The sequence below is a fragment of the Oncorhynchus mykiss genome, chromosome 9 (genome assembly GCF_013265735.2).
Source record: "Oncorhynchus mykiss isolate Arlee chromosome 9, USDA_OmykA_1.1, whole genome shotgun sequence".
In the NCBI taxonomy this organism is placed as follows: Eukaryota; Metazoa; Chordata; class Actinopteri; order Salmoniformes; family Salmonidae; genus Oncorhynchus; species Oncorhynchus mykiss.
The window spans coordinates 65,984,234-66,002,154 of record NC_048573.1 but is presented as its reverse complement, the minus strand read 5'-3'; the positions used below and the strand labels follow the sequence as shown (position 1 = coordinate 66,002,154).

The window sequence follows — 17,921 nt, the reverse complement described above, 5'->3', positions numbered from 1 at the left end:
AACGATGAAATAACACATATGGAATCATGTAGTAACCAAAAAAGTCTAAATATATTTTATATTTGAGATTCTTCAAAGTAGCCACCCTTTGCCTTGATGACAGCTTTGCACACTCTTGACATTCTCTTAACCAGCTTCACCTGGAATGCTTTTCCAACCGTCTTGAAGGAGTTCCCACATTAGCTGAGCACTTGTTGGCTGCTTTTCCTTCACTCTGTGTTTTTTTGGTTACTCCATAGGTGTTATTACATAGTTTTGATGTCTTCACTATTATTCTAAAGAAAAACCCTTTAATGAGTAGGTGTGTCCAAACTTTTGACTGGTACTGTACATACTTGTATGTAATGTAGGTTTTTGTATCCCTAGTGTTCTCTACCTTTACAAAGGTAAAACTAGTGCTTAGCAATGCCTCTCCACTCACCATCTCTTTGTGTGTGATGGGTAGTATAGTGGTGAGGTGGTCCTCTGATCCTAGGGGTCTGCCAAGCCCCAGCCCTCCCAGGCCCAGGCCCAGGCCCAGGTCATGACTCTGCCTAGAAGGGGGAATAGGAGGAGGGGATTTGCTTCCCCCATCCAACTTCCTGACCTGCCGCTCCCCCTTGGAGCTGGCTGAGATGTTGACGGCCCCAGCGCTGAGCTTGCGGACTGGATTGGTCAGCCACTTCTTCAAGGTGCTTACGGAACGTCGCGAGCCTGGGGAGCTGGGGGCAGAGCTACAGGAAACCGTCAGGGTCGGAGGCAGGGACGCCACGGAGGTGGAGATGCTACCCTCGCTGCCTGCAGCCGAGTATGAGTCTGGAGGGAGGGAGAGGAGGGAGGGGGCAAAGGTCACATAACAGGTCAAGAGAAGAGGAATGATAAACTCTCTAAGTCAACGACTGGGATTTCTCATCTCTCCAGATAGACGAATGGAAGTTTAACTAAGGCAAAGGGCAGCAGCAGACACATAGTTTTGGTGCAGAACTAGAGCGGGATAAATATGCTAGTTAAACAATGGATGACCATAGAGCTGGATGACCGTAGAGCTAGGTGAACACAGAGCTGGATGAACACAGAGCTGGTTGAACACAGAGCTGAGTGATCATAGAGCTGAGTGATCATAGAGCTGGATGACCATAGAGCTGGTTGAACACAAAGCTGAGTGATCATAGAGCTGGGTGATCATAGAGCTGAGTGATCATAGAGCTGAGTAATCATAGAGCTGAGTGATCATAGAGCTGGATGACCATAGAGCTGGATGACCATAGAGCTGGATGACCATAGAGCTGGATGACCATAGAGCTGGATGACCATAGAGTTGGATGACCATAGAGCTGGATGACCATAGAGCTGGACTAGAGGAAATATGAGGAGAAAGCAACAGTAACTCTCCACTCTCTCACCCTCCCTCAACAGTAACTCTCCCCTCTCCCCCTCCCTCAACAGTAACTCTCTCCTCTCTCCCCGTCCCTCAACAATAACTTTCCCCTCTCTCCCCTCCCTCAACAGTTACTTTCCCCTCTCTCCCCCCTCCCTCATCAGTAACTCTCCCCCTCCCTCAACAGTAACTCTCCCGTCTCTCAACAGGGAACTCACCACTCTCCCCTCCATCAACAGTAACTCTCCCCTCCCTCATCAGTAACTCTCCCTCATCAGTAACTCTCCCCCTCCCTCATCAGTAACTCTCCCCCCTCCCTCAACAGTAACTCTCCTCCCGCTCCCTCATCAGTAACTCTCCCTCTCCCTCATCAGTAACTCTCCCCCTCCCTCAACAGTAACTCTCTCCTCTCTCCCCCTCCCTCAACAGTAACTTTCCACTCTCTCTCCTCCCTCAACAGTAACTCTCCACTCTCTCTCCTCCCTCAACAGTAACTCTCCACTCTCTCTCCTCCCTCAACAGTAACTCTCCCCCTCCCTCAACAGTAACTCTCCTCCCTCAACAGTAACTCTCCCCTCTCCCCCTCCCTCAACAGTAACTCTCTCCTCTCTCCCCCTCCCTCAACAGTAACTTTGCCCTCTCTCCCCTTCCCTCGTCAGTAACTCTCCACTCTCTCCCCTCCCTCAACAGTTACTTTCCCCCCTCTCCCCCTCCCTCATCAGTAACTCTCCCCCTCCCTCATCAGTAACTCTCTCCCCTCCCCCTCCATCAACAGAAACTCTCCCCTCTCTAAACAGTAACTCTCCCCCCTCCCCCTCCCTCATCAGTAACTCTCCCTCTCCCTCTCCCTCATCAGTAACTCTCCCCCTCCCTCATCAGTAACTCTCCCCCCTCCCCCTCCATCAACAGAAACTCTCGCCTCTCTCAACGGTAACTCTCCCTCTCCCTCAACAGTAACTTTCCACTCTCTCTCCTCCCTCAACAGTAACTCTCCACTCTCTCTCCTCCCTCAACAGTAACTCTCCCCCTCCCTCAACAGTAACTCTCCTCCCTCAACAGTAACTCTCCCCTCTCCCCCTCCCTCAACAGTAACTCTCTCCTCTCTCCCCCTCCCTCAACAGTAACTTTGCCCTCTCTCCCCTTCCCTCGTTAGTAACTCTCCCCTCTCTCCCCTCCCTCAACAGTTACTTTCCCCCCTCTCCCCCTCCCTCATCAGTAACTCTCCCCCTCCCTCAACAGTAACTCTCTCCTCTCTCCCCCCACCCTCAACAGTAACTCTCCACTCTCTCCCCCCTCCCTCAACAGTAACTCTCCCTCTCCCTCAACAGTAACTTTCCACTCTCTCCCCTCCCTCAACAGTAACTCTCCCCTCTCCCAACAGTAACTCTCCCCTCCCTCAACAGTAACTCTCCCCTCTCCCAACAGTAACTCTCCCCTCTCCCCCTCCCTCGTCAGTAACTCTCCACTCTCTCCCCTCCCTCAACAGTAACTCTCCCCTCTCTTCCCCTCCTTCATCAGTAACTCTCCCGTCTCTCAACAGGTAACTCACCACTCTCTCCCCTCCCTCAACAGTAACTCTCCCCTCTCCCCCTCCCTCATCAGTAACTCTCCCCCTCCCTCAAAATAAACTCTCCCCTCTCTCAACAGTAACTCTCCACTCTCTTCCCCCTCCCTCAACAGTAACTCTCCCTCTCCCTCAACAGTAACTTTCCATTCTCTCCCCTCCCTCAACAGTAACTTTCCACTCTCTCCCCTACCTCAACAGTAACTCTCCACTCCCCCCCCTCCCGCAACAGTAACTCTCCCCTCTCCCACTCCCTCATCAGTACCTCTCCCATCCCTCAACAGTAACTCTCCCCTCCCTCAACAGTAACTCTCCACTCTATCCCCTCCCTAATCAGTAACTCTCCACTCTCTCAACAGTAACTATCCACTCTCTCCCCTCCCTCAACAGTAACTCTCCACACTTTCCCCTCCCTCAACAGTAACTCTCCACTCTCTCCCCTCCCTCAACAGTAACTCTCCCCTCTCTCAACAGTAACTCTCCACTCTCTCCCCTCCCCCAACAGTAACTCTCCTCTCTTTCTCCTCCCTCAACAGTAACTCTCCACTCTCTCCCCTCCCTCAACAGTAACTCTCCACTCTCTCCCCTCCCTCAACAGTAACTCTCCCCTCTCTCAACAGTAACCCTCCCCTCCCTCAACAGTAACTCTCCTCTCTTTCCCCGCTCTCAACAGTAACTCTCCACTCTATCCCCTCCCTAATCAGTAACTCTCCACTCTCTCCCCTCTCTCAACAGGAACTCTCAGTGTTATCAGTGAATGACGAGAGAGAGAGAGAGAGAGAGAGAGAGAGAGAGAGATAGAGTTAGCATTCATTAGTTCTTTATAAAGCTTATGCTGACACAAGTCAGTGGCCCAATATGTAAGTGTGTCCAATATGTAAGTGTTTCCAATATGTAAGTGTTTCCAATATGTAAGTGTGTCCAATTTGTAAGTGTTTCCAATATGTAAGTGTTTCCAATATGTAAGTGTGTCCAATTTGTAAGTGTTTCCAATATGTAAGTGTTTCCAATATGTAAGTGTTTCCAATATGTAAGTGTTTCCAATATGTAAGTGTGTCCAATATGTAAGTGTGTCCAATTTGTAAGTGTTTCCAATATGTAAGTGTTTCCAATATGTAAGTGTGTCCAATTTGTAAGTGTTTCCAATATGTAAGTGTGTCCAATATGTAAGTGTGTCCAATTTGTAAGTGTTTCCAATATGTAAGTGTTTCCAATATGTAAGTGTGTCCAATTTGTAAGTGTTTCCAATATGTAAGTGTTTCCAATATGTAAGTGTGTCCAATATGTACGTGTTTCCAATTTGTAAGTGTTTCCAATATGTACGTGTTTCCAATATGTAAGTGTGTCCAATTTGTAAGTGTTTCCAATATGTAAGTGTGTCCAATTTGTAAGTGTTTCCAATATGTAAGTGTTTCCAATATGTAAGTGTTTCCAATATGTAAGTGTGTCCAATTTGTAAGTGTTTCCAATATGTAAGTGTGTCCAATTTGTAAGTGTTTCCAATATGTAAGTGTTTCCAATTTGTAAGTGTTTCCAATATGTAAGTGTGTCCAATTTGTAAGTGTTTCCAATATGTAAGTGTTTCCAATTTGTAAGTGTTTCCAATATGTAAGTGTGTCCAATTTGTAAGTGTTTCCAATATGTAAGTGTGTCCAATTTGTAAGTGTTTCCAATATGTAAGTGTTTCCAATATGTAAGTGTGTCCAATTTGTAAGTGTTTCCAATATGCAAGTGTTTCCAATATGTAAGTGTTTCAAAGCTAGTCGGCTCTAAATTCACAATCCTTCTAAGTTTGTATGTGAAGTGAAAATGTTTTTTCAATTTTCATTTAGGCTCAATAAAATATCTCTGTCAAAACACAAACAACTGTGTCAGTCTCAGTAGAACAAGCCATGTGAAACATGTTCTCTTTTCTCTGTCTTAAAAAGTGTTCAACCACATAGAGATCAAAATTAATGAAAATAACATTGTTTATAAATCACAATCTCTAGGTTCAATTTCTGTATTAGAAAATCAGGGAAGAATCATGTACCTTATGCAACTATCCCCTCCTCTTCCCCCTCCTCATTCTCATCCTCCCCCTCCTCCCCTCCCCCTCCTCATCCTCCCCTTCTCCTCCTCTTCCCCCTTCTCCTCCTCTTCCCCCTCCTCCTCCTCTTCCCCCTCCTCCTCTTCCTCCCTATAGAGCTACTGCCTTGCTGACAGTTACCATATCCATTGAAAACTAAATATATACTGAATCCAGTAGACAAGACATACTTCAACACATTCAATGGTCCACTGCTGTGTGGCTGTTTGTCTACAGTCTGTCTCTTCCATCTAACACTCTCTCTTGTCTTCCTCACAGTTTGACTGAGGAGAACAGATTTGGTCCTCTGTCTCTCTTTAACATGTCTAGCCAAAGAATAGTCTGTTTTATAGATGGCATGTGTGTGAGCTTCTGGTGGGTTGTTTCACGATACACACACACACACACACACACACACACACACACACACACACACACACATGAAAGTGTGTAAAGTTTAAGGGGATCTGAGGCTGGTAGGGATGGGGGTATAAATGGAGGTCTGAGGCTGGTAGGGATGGGGGGATAAATGGAGGCCTGAGGCTGGTAGGGATGGGGGATAAATGGAGGTCTGAGGCTGGTGGGGATGGGGGATAAATGTAGGTCTTGAGGCTGGTATGGTTGGGGGATGAATGGAGGTCTGAGACTGGTAGGGATGGGGGTATAAATGGAGGTCTGAGGCTGGTAGGGATGGGGTATAAATGGAGGTCTGAGGCTGGTAGGGATGGGGGATAAATGGAGGTCTGAGGCTGGTAGGGATGGGGTATAAATGGAGGTCTGAGGCTGGTAGGGATGGGGGGATAAATGGAGGTCTGAGGCTGGTAGGGATGGGGGATAAATGGAGGTCTGAGGCTGGTAGGGATGGGGGATAAATGGAGGTCTGAGGCTGGTAGGGATGGGGGTATAAATGGAGATCTGAGGCTGGTAGGGATGGGGGTATAAATGGAGGTCTGAGGCTGGTAGAGATGGGGGTATAAATGGAGGTCTGAGGCTGTTAGGGATGGGGGATAAATGGAGGTCTGAGGCTGGTAGGGATGGGGGTATAAATGGAGGTCTGAGGCTGGTAGGGATGGGGGGATAAATGGAGGTTTGAGGCTGGTAGGGATGGGGGGATAAATGGAGGTTTGAAGTGGTAGGGATGGGGGATAAATGGAGGTCTGAGGCTGGTAGGGATGGGGGGATAAATGGAGGTCTGAGGCTGGTAGGGATGGGGTATAAATGGAGGTCTGAGGCTGGTAGGGATGGGGTATAAATGGAGGTCTGAGGCTGGTAGGGATGGGGGTATAAATGGAGATCTGAGGCTGGTAGGGATGGGGGTATAAATGGAGGTCTGAGGCTGGTAGAGATGGGGGTATAAATGGAGGTCTGAGGCTGGTAGGGATGGGGGATAAATGGAGGTCTGAGGCTGGTAGGGATGGGGGTATAAATGGAGGTCTGAGGCTGGTAGGGATGGGGGGATAAATGGAGGTTTGAGGCTGGTAGGGATGGGGGGATAAATGGAGGTTTGAAGTGGTAGGGATGGGGGATAAATGGAGGTCTGAGGCTGGTAGGGATGGGGGATAAATGGAGGTCTGAGGCTGGTAGGGATGGGGGATAAATGGAGGTCTGAGGCTGGTAGGGATGGGGGATAAATGGAGGTCTGAGGCTGGTAGGGATGGGGGATAAATGGAGGTCTGAGGCTGGTAGGGATGGGGGGATAAATGGAGGTCTGAGGCTGGTAGGGATGGGGGATAAATGGAGGTCTGAGGCTGGTAGGGATGGGGGATAAATGGAGGCCTGAGGCTGGTAGGGATGGGGAATAAATGGAGGTCTGAGGCTGGTAGGGATGGGGGATAAATGGAGGTCTGAGGCTGGTAGGGATGGGGGATAAATGGAGGTCTGAGGCTGGTAGGGATGGGGGATAAATGGAGGCCTGAGGCTGGTAGGGATGGGGGATAAATGGAGGAGAGAGGAACAGAGGAACAGAGGGGGTACAATCTCCAATGGACAATGACAATGATTGAGTCTGATAAGTCTGCTCTCAGCTGTGTGATGCTCTAATGACCCGAGCTTTGGTAGTAGCAGGGCCTGTAGTGTGTGTATGAGTGATTTGGGATGGTGTAATTACCAGAGGGTTTAGTACTACGGGGTCTGCAGCATCATCATCATCTGCCGCATATGTCACTATGACAACCAGCTGCTCTCTTTCTCCCTCTCTCTCTGTCCATCTGTCATTACACACATACCCGTGGTGCTGGATAGTAAAGGCAGCTGATAGCAGTGTGTTACACTTTGGAAATAGAAAAACATGTCCGCTGCTGCAACTCCTCACACTGCATCCATCTACCTCACTGCATCCGTCTACCTCACTGCATCCATCTACCTCACTGCATCCATCTACCTCACTGCATCCATCTACCTCACTGCATCCATCTACCTCACTGCATCCATCTACCTCACTGCATCCATCTACCTCACTGCATCCATCTACCTCACTGCATCCGTCTACCTCACTGCATCCGTCTACCTCACTGCATCCATCTACCTCACTGCATCCATCTACCTCACTGCATCCATCTACCTCACTGCATCCATCTACCTCACTGCATCCATCTACCTCACTGCATCCATCTACCTCACTGCATCCATCTACCTCACTGCATCCATCTACCTCACTGCAGCCCACTGCTTCTGATCGTATTGGAACTCCCTGATGTTTTATTTATTTAACCTTTATTTAACTAGGCAAGTCATTTAAGAACAAATTCTTATTTACCTTATTTATAACGACGGCCTACCCCAGCCAAACCCGAACGATGCTGGGCCAGATGTGCACCGCCCTACGGGACTCCCTATCATAGCCGGTTGTGATACAGTCTGGAATCCAACCAGGGTCTGTAGTGACGCCTCGAGCACTGAGATGCAGTGCCTTAGAGTGCTGCACCAATCGGGAGCCCGATATATTTTGTCTAATAACATCTGTAAATATTTTAAATAGATGCTCAATAACCTATAGAATAATATTTACAGTTGAAGTCAGAAGTTTACATACACCTTAGCCAAATACATTTAAACTCAGTTTTTCACAATTCCTGACATTTAATCCGAGTAAATATTCCCTGTCTTAGGTCAGTTAGGATCACCACTTTATTTTAAGAATGTGAAATGTCAGAATAATAGTAGAGAGAATGATTTATTTCAGCTTTCATTTCTTTCATCACATTCCCAGTGGGTCAGAAGTTTACATACACTCAATTAGTATTTCGTAGCATTGCCTTCAAATTGTTTAACTTGGGTCAAACGTTTTGGGTAGCCTTCCATAACCTTCCCACAATAAATTGGGTGAATTTTGGCCCATTCCTCCTGACAGAGCTGGTGTAACTGAATCAGGTTTGCTCTTTGCTCACACACGCTTTGTCAGTTCTGACCGCAAATCTTCTATAGGATTGAGGTCAGGGCTTTGTGATGGCCACTCCAATACCTTGACTTTGTTGTCCTTAAGCCATTTTGCCACAACTTTGGAAGTACGCTTGGCGCCATTGTCCATTTGGAAGACCCATTTGTGATTTCCTGACATGTCTTGAGACGTTGCTTCAATATATCCACATAATTTTCCTACCTCATGATTCCATCTATTTTGTGAAGTGCACCAGTCCCTCCTGCAGCAAAGCACCCCCACAACATGATGCTGCCACCACCGTGCTTCACGGTTGGGATGGTGTTCTTCGGCTTGCAAGCCTCCCCCTTTTTCCTACAAACATAACGATGGTCATTATGGTCAAACAGTTCAATTTTTGTTTCATCAGACCAGAGGACAATTCTCCAAAAAGTACAATCTTTGTTCCCATGTGCAGTTGCAAACCGTAGTCTGGCCTTTTTTGGCGGTTTTGGAGCAGTGGCTTCTTCTTCCTTGCTGAGCGGCCTTTCATGTTATGTCAAAATAGGACTCGTTTTACTGTGGATATAGATACTTTTGTACCTGTTTCCTCCAGAATCGTCACAAGGTCCTTTGCTGCTGTTGTGGGATTGATTTGCACTTTTCGCACCAAAATACGTTCATCTCTAGGAGATAAAATGCGTCTCCTTCCTGAGCAGTATGATGGCTACGTGGTCCCATGGTGTTTATACTTGCGTACTTTGTTTGTACAGATGAACGTGGCACCTTCAGGCATTTGGAAATTGCTTCGAAGTCTCAACGACTCAACGATTTGAATGACCAGACCTCCAATTGACTCAAATGATGTCAATTATCCTATCAGAGGCTTCTAAAGCCATGGCATCATTTTCTGGAATTTTCCAAGCTGTTTAAAGGCACAGTCAACTTAGTGTATGTAAACTTCTGACTCACTGGAATTGTGATAAGGTGAAATAATCTGTCTGTAAACAATTGTTGGAAGAATGACTTGTGTCATGCACCAAGTAGATGTCCTAACCAATTTGCCAAAACTATAGTTTGTTAACAAGACATTTGTGGAGTGGTGAAAAATGAATTTTAATGATGCCAGTCTAAGTGTATGTAAACTTCCGACTTCAACTGTATAGTCAGCTTACTCCAATATTTTTCTGTTGTTCAAGGCTCAAATCATGAATCCATTCAGCAAAACCCCTCCCACGATCACCAATGAAGTTGTAGCTCTGGCTGCCGTTGTGCCCTTTCCAAATATATTTTTAAAGTGACTTGTAAATATTTGTTAGCTTTGATTGTCAATTTTTTTTCTTCTCCAGATGCAGCAAGGTTAGCTACTTAGCTAGCTAGCATTGCTAACATTAGCGCCAAAGATACAGGCTTCAATCATGAGAGACCTCGATTCTGTTGCCTGTTGCCTGTGTTACATTCCCCAGTTTCTGTGTTGTGGTTTGTTAGGTGTGTATTTCAGGATGGCTTCCTGAAATCCCCCCAAGCAGCTGATTGGTCGATTCCATGGCTAATTGGAGAGCTGACCCCGCCCCCTCGTCAGGACGCAGCTGTCTCCAATTACCAATGCCTTCTGAAGCTATATAAAAACCAGTGGTCTGTTGCTCAGAAAGAAAAAAAAACACTGCTGAGGCTGATGGCTGAGAGGGGAGGCTGATGGCTGAGAGAGGAGGCTGATGGCTGAGAGGGGAGGCTGATGGCTGAGAGAGGAGGCTGATGGCTGAGAGAGGAGGCTGATGGCTGAGAGGGGAGGCTGATGGCTGAGAGAGGAGGCTGATGGCTGAGAGAGGAGGCTGATGGCTGAGAGGGGAGGCTGATGGCTGAGAGAGGAGGCTGATGGCTGAGAGAGGAGGCTGATGGCTGAGAGGGGAGGCTGATGGCTGAGAGAGGAGGCTGATGGCTGAGAGAGGAGGCTGATGGCTGAGAGGGGAGGCTGATGGCTGAGAGAGGAGGCTGATGGCTGAGAGAGGAGGCTGATGGCTGAGAGGGGAGGCTGATGGCTGAGAGAGGAGGCTGATGGCTGAGAGGGGAGGCTGATGGCTGAGAGAGGAGGCTGATGGCTGAGAGGGGAGGCTGATGGCTGAGAGAGGAGGCTGATGGCTGAGAGAGGAGGCTGATGGCTGAGAGGGGAGGCTGATGGCTGAGAGGGGAGGCTGATGGCTGAGAGGGGAGGCTGATGGCTGAGAGAGGAGGCTGATGGCTGAGAGAGGAGGCTGATGGCTGAGAGAGGAGGCTGATGGCTGAGAGGGGAGGCTGATGGCTGAGAGGGGAGGCTGATGGCTGAGAGAGGAGGCTGATGGCTGAGAGAGGAGGCTGATGGCTGAGAGAGGAGGCTGATGGCTGAGAGGGGAGGCTGATGGCTGAGAGAGGAGGCTGATGGCTGAGAGGGGAGGCTGATGGCTGAGAGAGGAGGCTGATGGCTGAGAGAGGAGGCTGATGGCTGAGAGAGGAGGCTGATGGCTGAGAGAGGAGGCTGATGGCTGAGAGAGGAGGCTGATGGCTGAGAGAGGAGGCTGATGGTTGAGAGAGGAGGCTGATGGCTGAGAGAGGAGGCTGATGGCTGAGAGGGGAGGCTGATGGCTGAGAGAGGAGGCTGATGGCTGAGAGAGGAGGCTGATGGCTGAGAGAGGAGGCTGATGGTTGAGAGAGGAGGCTGATGGCTGAGGGTTATAGTATATGTTGGTTGTTTCTCAGAAAGATATTTGGTATGTACTCTGTTAGTTGTTGCTGAGGGAGCTGATTGGTTATGTATTTGTGTCAATAGGAGGCAGTGTTTTGATTATTGAAATGGTTTGTTATTCTTGTCACAGGCCGGCTCATAGCCTGTGGCAAAAGTGAGGGGACACGAACAACGGGTATAAGCCAATCAAAAAGGTTCTTTATTGTAAACCAAAACTTAACTTTAAACAAAGAAAAAGGAATGAGGTGTGAAAGTATCATAATGTGAGGTGTATGTAAAGTGCAGGCATGTGTGAATCTGTGTGTGTGAATGACTGAGCGAAAACTATGCAAAACTACAAAGGAACAAACAAAACAGGATCATACCTGGAGGAGCAGAGAGAGAGTGATTAGTGAAGCCATTTAAATACCCTGAGCCCAGGTGACTCCAATCACTAACGACCCTCCTCTGCCTGCAGGAGGAACCGCCCCTGCACTGCAGAGGAGGGGCCGTGACGTTCTGTTTAATTTGTTCCCAGGGGGGAAGGGGAAGGCACCTAGGGAGTGCTTAGGCAAGAGATCCGCGGGCATACATATACCCGTAGTATATTCACTGTCTAGGCACACTAGGTAAGACCTGGGCGGACCACCCCCTGTATTTTGGCTAGGGCACCAGGTGGTGCTAAATTAGGTAAGTAGTGGGTAGGCAGGTAAGGTAGGAGAGGGGGCTTTGACATTTACTTTCTTTGCTTTGGTTCTGTCCAGCCCCTTTTCCCCATATTACTGTGTGAAGTGATAAATTCCTTGTAAACGGTACCTCTCTCTGCCTTTGTCATCCTTACTCACACCTACAGTCCCATACCTCTTTCACTTCACGGGGAGTTGAGTTGTAGCAGGGTGTTGCGTTCCCTCTTCACAGAGGTGTGCGTAACAGCCTGCAAATGTCATTCTATATGTTGTAACAGACCTACATGCTGATTGGACTGTTTAAGACAGTAACTTTTGGTTAGCATCTATATACATTTTTTTGTTGAGTAATCCAGTTGATTGGTGACAATGACATGAACATATAGTCACTGTGATGTTCATGCAAGCATTCTAATATATATGCTGAACAAAAATATAAATGCAACATGTAAAGTGTTGGTCTTAGGTTTCATGAGCTGAAATACAATTTTCCTACAAGCTTATTTCTCTCAAATGTTGTGTACAAATGTGTTTACGTCCCTGTAGTGAGCATTTCTCCTTTGCCAAGATAATCCATCCACCTGACAGGTGTGGCATATCAAGAAGCTGATGAAACAGCATGATCCTTACAGAGGAGCACCTTGCGCTGGGGACAATAAATGGCCACTCTAAAATGTGCAGTTGTGTCACACAACAAGCATGCTGACTGCAGGAATGTCGACCAGACCTGTTGCCAGAGAATTGAATGTTCTCTACCATAAACCGCCTCCAACGTCATTTGAGAGAATTTGGCAGACGTCCAACCAGCCTCACAACTGCAGACCACGTGTAACCACGGTAGCCCAGGACCTCCACATCTGGCTTTTAAAAAATGTTTTTAAATTGTAACCTTTATTTAACTAGGCAAGTCAGTTAAGAACAAATTCTTATTTACAATGACAGCCTACAGGGGAACAGTGGGTTAAAAACTCATTTTGATTGGGTGTGCACCCAGGCCGACCCATGGCTACACACTTGACTAGTCATGTGAAATCCATAGATTATTTAAATTTACGGATTTCCTTATATGAACTGTAACTCAGTAAAATCGTTGAAATTGTTGCGTTTACATTTATGTTCAGTATAATTACAACCCAAAAGTAATCTGAAATGCACTCATAATTTATGACGTAAGCTTCGTCTGCAGACTGGGCGGAGCATTGCATCCTGTGAGGTGAAATGCACTCTAGGAATTGTAGTATACTGTAGACGAGGGCAATGCAGAAGCTTTAAAAATGACAAAAACAAAATGTGTATCATATCTTCCACTAGTGCATGTATACTAACAACATAACTGGTTATAAAGCGTGGAATTGTACTTTAAGCATGCAAGCACACACACATTTTCTCCAATCTCTAATGGTCTCTTTCTAGGAACAGATTGCACACTGAGTGGGTTCATTTAGTTAATGCAGGTTCACCATTGTTTACAGTAAAAGGCATTGGCACATGAAAGCTAAGATCAGACACACACACACACACAGATCAAGCATGCTGGGGTGTTCAGTTAATGTTGCTGGGCTTTCAACAAGACACCCACACACTGTTCCTACTGTCTGTGTCTAGCTGTCTGTCTGACTGATGGAGCTGACTGTCTGTCTGTGATGGAGCTGACTGTCTGATTCATGGAGCTAACTGTCTATCTCTGTCTATTGATCTCTCTGTTCTTCCTTTCTAATGGAGTGTTGGTCTTTGTGTCTGTTGGAAGGAGATTCTACCCCAAACATTGCACAGTGTACAGCACGTCTGGGTTATACTTCTGAAAGACAGCCATAATAGACTATATCTAACCTCTGACCATCCATGTATTGTAGCCAACTGCTCAGTTTTGGAAAGTTCAGTACCTGTATTCAGAAGTTGGTTACTGAAGGTTGTGTCACTGTGCAAATTAGAAAGTGAATCAATGGGCCGCTTCCCAAAACCATGACTACGTCACTTTAGCCCATTCTGAAACAGTTGCTCAGAGTCCATTATACTGGGTACTGTGACTGGCATACAGCAAACGGCTATCCTTGGGCCGGACACACACACACACACACACACACACACACACACACACACACACACACACACACACACACACACACACACACACAGTAATATTGTTGTATTGTACAATTTCTATTATAAATGTTTAAAAAAGTAATAATAATAATGTCTTGGTGTACGCTGTTCTTACGGTTTGTTGTAATGTCATTTTTTTAATCCCGTTTCGAACCCCAGGAAGAGAAGCTGCTGCCATGCAACAGCTAATGGGGATCCTAATACATACACACAGAAATACACAAAAACAAGAGCAAACCTCTACAGAACTGTGTGTGTGTGTGTGTGTGTGTGTGTGTGTGTGTGTGTGTGTGTGTGTGTGTGTGTGTGTGTGTGTGTGTGTGTGTGTGTGAGTCCTCTCCTGAAGAGAATTGATCAGCTGGTAGGTGAGCCATAGAAACTGATCAGGCTAAGAGCCTTGGCTGCTGACTGGAATGGGGCACACTTCTTCACAGGACCACTGACATCCAGAACACTCTGCAGTCTCACAGGACCACTGACATCCAGAACACTCTGCAGTCTCACAGGACCACTGACATCCAGAACACTCTGCAGTCTCACAGGACCACTGACATCCAGAACTCTCTGCAGTCTCACAGGACCACTGACATCCAGAACACTCTGCAGTCTCACAGGACCACTGACATCCAGAACACTCTGCAGTCTCACAGGACCACTGACATCCAGAACACTCTGCAGTCTCACAGGACCACTGACATCCAGAACACTCTGCAGTCTCACAGGACCACTGACATCCAGAACACTCTGCAGTCTCACAGGACCACTGACATCCAGAACTCTCTGCAGTCTCACAGGACCACTGACATCCAGAACACTCTGCAGTCTCACAGGACCACTGACATCCAGAACACTCTGCAGTCTCACAGGACCACTGACATCCAGAACACTCTGCAGTCTCACAGGACCACTGACATCCAGAACTCTCTGCAGTCTCACAGGACCACTGACATCCAGAACACTCTGCAGTCTCACAGGACCACTGACATCCAGAACACTCTGCAGTCTCACAGGACCACTGACATCCAGAACACTCTGCAGTCTCACAGGACCACTGACATCCAGAACACTCTGCAGTCTCACAGGACCACTGACATCCAGAACACTCTGCAGTCTCACAGGACCACTGACATCCAGAACTCTCTGCAGTCTCACAGGACCACTGACATCCAGAACACTCTGCAGTCTCACAGGACCACTGACATCCAGAACACTCTGCAGTCTCACAGGACCACTGACATCCAGAACACTCTGCAGTCTCACAGGACCACTGACATCCAGAACACTCTGCAGTCTCACAGTCTCACAGGACCACTGACATCCAGAACACTCTGCAGTCTCACAGGACCACTGACATCCAGAACACTCTGCAGTCTCACAGGACCACTGACATCCAGAACTCTCTGCAGTCTCACAGGACCACAGGACCACTGACATCCAGAACTCTCTGCAGTCTCACAGGACCACAGGACCACTGACATCCAGAACTCTCTGCAGTCTCACAGGACCACAGGACCACTGACATCCAGAACTCTCTGCAGTCTCACAGGACCACTGACATCCAGAACACTCTGCAGTCTCACAGGACCACTGACATCCAGAACACTCTGCAGTCTCACAGGACCACTGATATCCAGAACTCTCTGCAGTCTCACAGGACCACTGACATCCAGAACTCTCTGCAGTCTCACAGGACCACTGACATCCAGAACTCTCTGCAGTCTCACAGGACCACTTACATCCAGAACTCTCTGCAGTCTCACAGGACCACTGACATCCAGAACACTCTGCAGTCTCACAGGACCACTGACATCCAGAACACTCTGCAGTCTCACAGGACCACAGGACCACTGACATCCAGAACTCTCTGCAGTCTCACAGGATCACATGACCACTGACATCCAGAACTCTCTGCAGTCTCACAGGACCACAGGACCACTGACATCCAGAACTCTCTGCAGTCTCACAGGACCACTGACATCCAGAACACTCTGCAGTCTCACAGGACTACTGACATCCAGAACACTCTGCAGTCTCACAGGACCACTGACATCCAGAACACTCTGCAGTCTCACAGGACCACTGATATCCAGAACTCTCTGCAGTCTCACAGGACCACTGACATCCAAAACTCTCTGCAGTCTCACAGGACCACTGACATCCAGAACACTCTGCAGTCTCACAGGACCACTGACATCCAGAACTCTCTGCAGTCTCACAGGACCACTGACATCCAGAACTCTCTGCAGTCTCACAGGACCACTGACATCCAGAACTCTCTGCAGTCTCACAGGACCACTGACATCCAGAACACTCTGCAGTCTCACAGGACCACTGACATCCAGAACACTCTGCAGTCTCACAGGACCACTGACATCCAGAACACTCTGCAGTCTCACAGGACCACTGACATCCAGAACACTCTGCAGTCTCACAGGACCACTGACATCCAGAACACTCTGCAGTCTCACAGGACCACTGACATCCAGAACACTCTGCAGTCTCACAGGACCACTGACATACAGAACTCTCTGCAGTCTCACAGGACCACTGACATCCAGAACTCTCTGCAGTCTCACAGGACCACAGGACCACAGGACCACTGACATCCAGAACTCTCTGCAGTCTCACAGGACCACTGACATCCAGAACACTCTGCAGTCTCACAGGACCACTGACATCCAGAACACTCTGCAGTCTCACAGGACCACTGACATCCAGAACTCTCTGCAGTCTCACAGGACCACTTATATCCAGAACTCTCTGCAGTCTCACAGGACCACTGACATCCAGAACTCTCTGCAGTCTCACAGGACCACTGATATCCAGAACTCTCTGCAGTCTCACAGGACCACTGACATCCAGAACACTCTGCAGTCTCACAGGACCACTGATATCCAGAACTCTCTGCAGTCTCACAGGACCACTGATATCCAGAACTCTCTGCAGTCTCACAGGACCACTGACATCCAGAACACTCTGCAGTCTCACAGGACCACTGACATCCAGAACACTCTGCAGTCTCACAGGACCACAGGACCACTGACATCCAGAACTCTCTGCAGTCTCACAGGATCACATGACCACTGACATCCAGAACTCTCTGCAGTCTCACAGGACCACAGGACCACTGACATCCAGAACTCTCTGCAGTCTCACAGGACCACTGACATCCAGAACACTCTGCAGTCTCACAGGACTACTGACATCCAGAACACTCTGCAGTCTCACAGGACCACTGACATCCAGAACACTCTGCAGTCTCACAGGACCACTGATATCCAGAACTCTCTGCAGTCTCACAGGACCACTGACATCCAAAACTCTCTGCAGTCTCACAGGACCACTGACATCCAGAACACTCTGCAGTCTCACAGGACCACTGACATCCAGAACTCTCTGCAGTCTCACAGGACCACTGACATCCAGAACTCTCTGCAGTCTCACAGGACCACTGACATCCAGAACTCTCTGCAGTCTCACAGGACCACAGACATCCAGAACACTCTGCAGTCTCACAGGACCACTGACATCCAGAACACTCTGCAGTCTCACAGGACCACTGACATCCAGAACACTCTGCAGTCTCACAGGACCACTGACATCCAGAACACTCTGCAGTCTCACAGGACCACTGACATCCAGAACACTCTGCAGTCTCACAGGACCACTGACATCCAGAACACTCTGCAGTCTCACAGGACCACTGACATCCAGAACTCTCTGCAGTCTCACAGGACCACTGACATCCAGAACTCTCTGCAGTCTCACAGGACCACAGGACCACAGGACCACTGACATCCAGAACTCTCTGCAGTCTCACAGGACCACTGACATCCAGAACACTCTGCAGTCTCACAGGACCACTGACATCCAGAACACTCTGCAGTCTCACAGGACCACTGACATCCAGAACTCTCTGCAGTCTCACAGGACCACTTATATCCAGAACTCTCTGCAGTCTCACAGGACCACTGACATCCAGAACTCTCTGCAGTCTCACAGGACCACTGATATCCAGAACTCTCTGCAGTCTCACAGGACCACTGACATCCAGAACACTCTGCAGTCTCACAGGACCACTGATATCCAG

The 17,921-nt window shown here is 48.2% G+C and overlaps 1 protein-coding gene across 2 annotated transcripts in view; it reads right to left on the bottom strand.

The window, feature by feature from the left end:
• Positions 1–17,921, bottom strand: part of LOC110532696 (rho guanine nucleotide exchange factor 25) — a 94,999-nt gene that overhangs the window by 39,034 nt on the left and 38,044 nt on the right. For both annotated transcript variants that reach the window (XM_036988725.1, XM_036988726.1), the window contains exon 2: positions 422–795. In XM_036988725.1, coding sequence (XP_036844620.1) covers positions 422–795 — 374 coding nt within the window. The remainder of the gene's footprint in view (positions 1–421; positions 796–17,921) is intronic.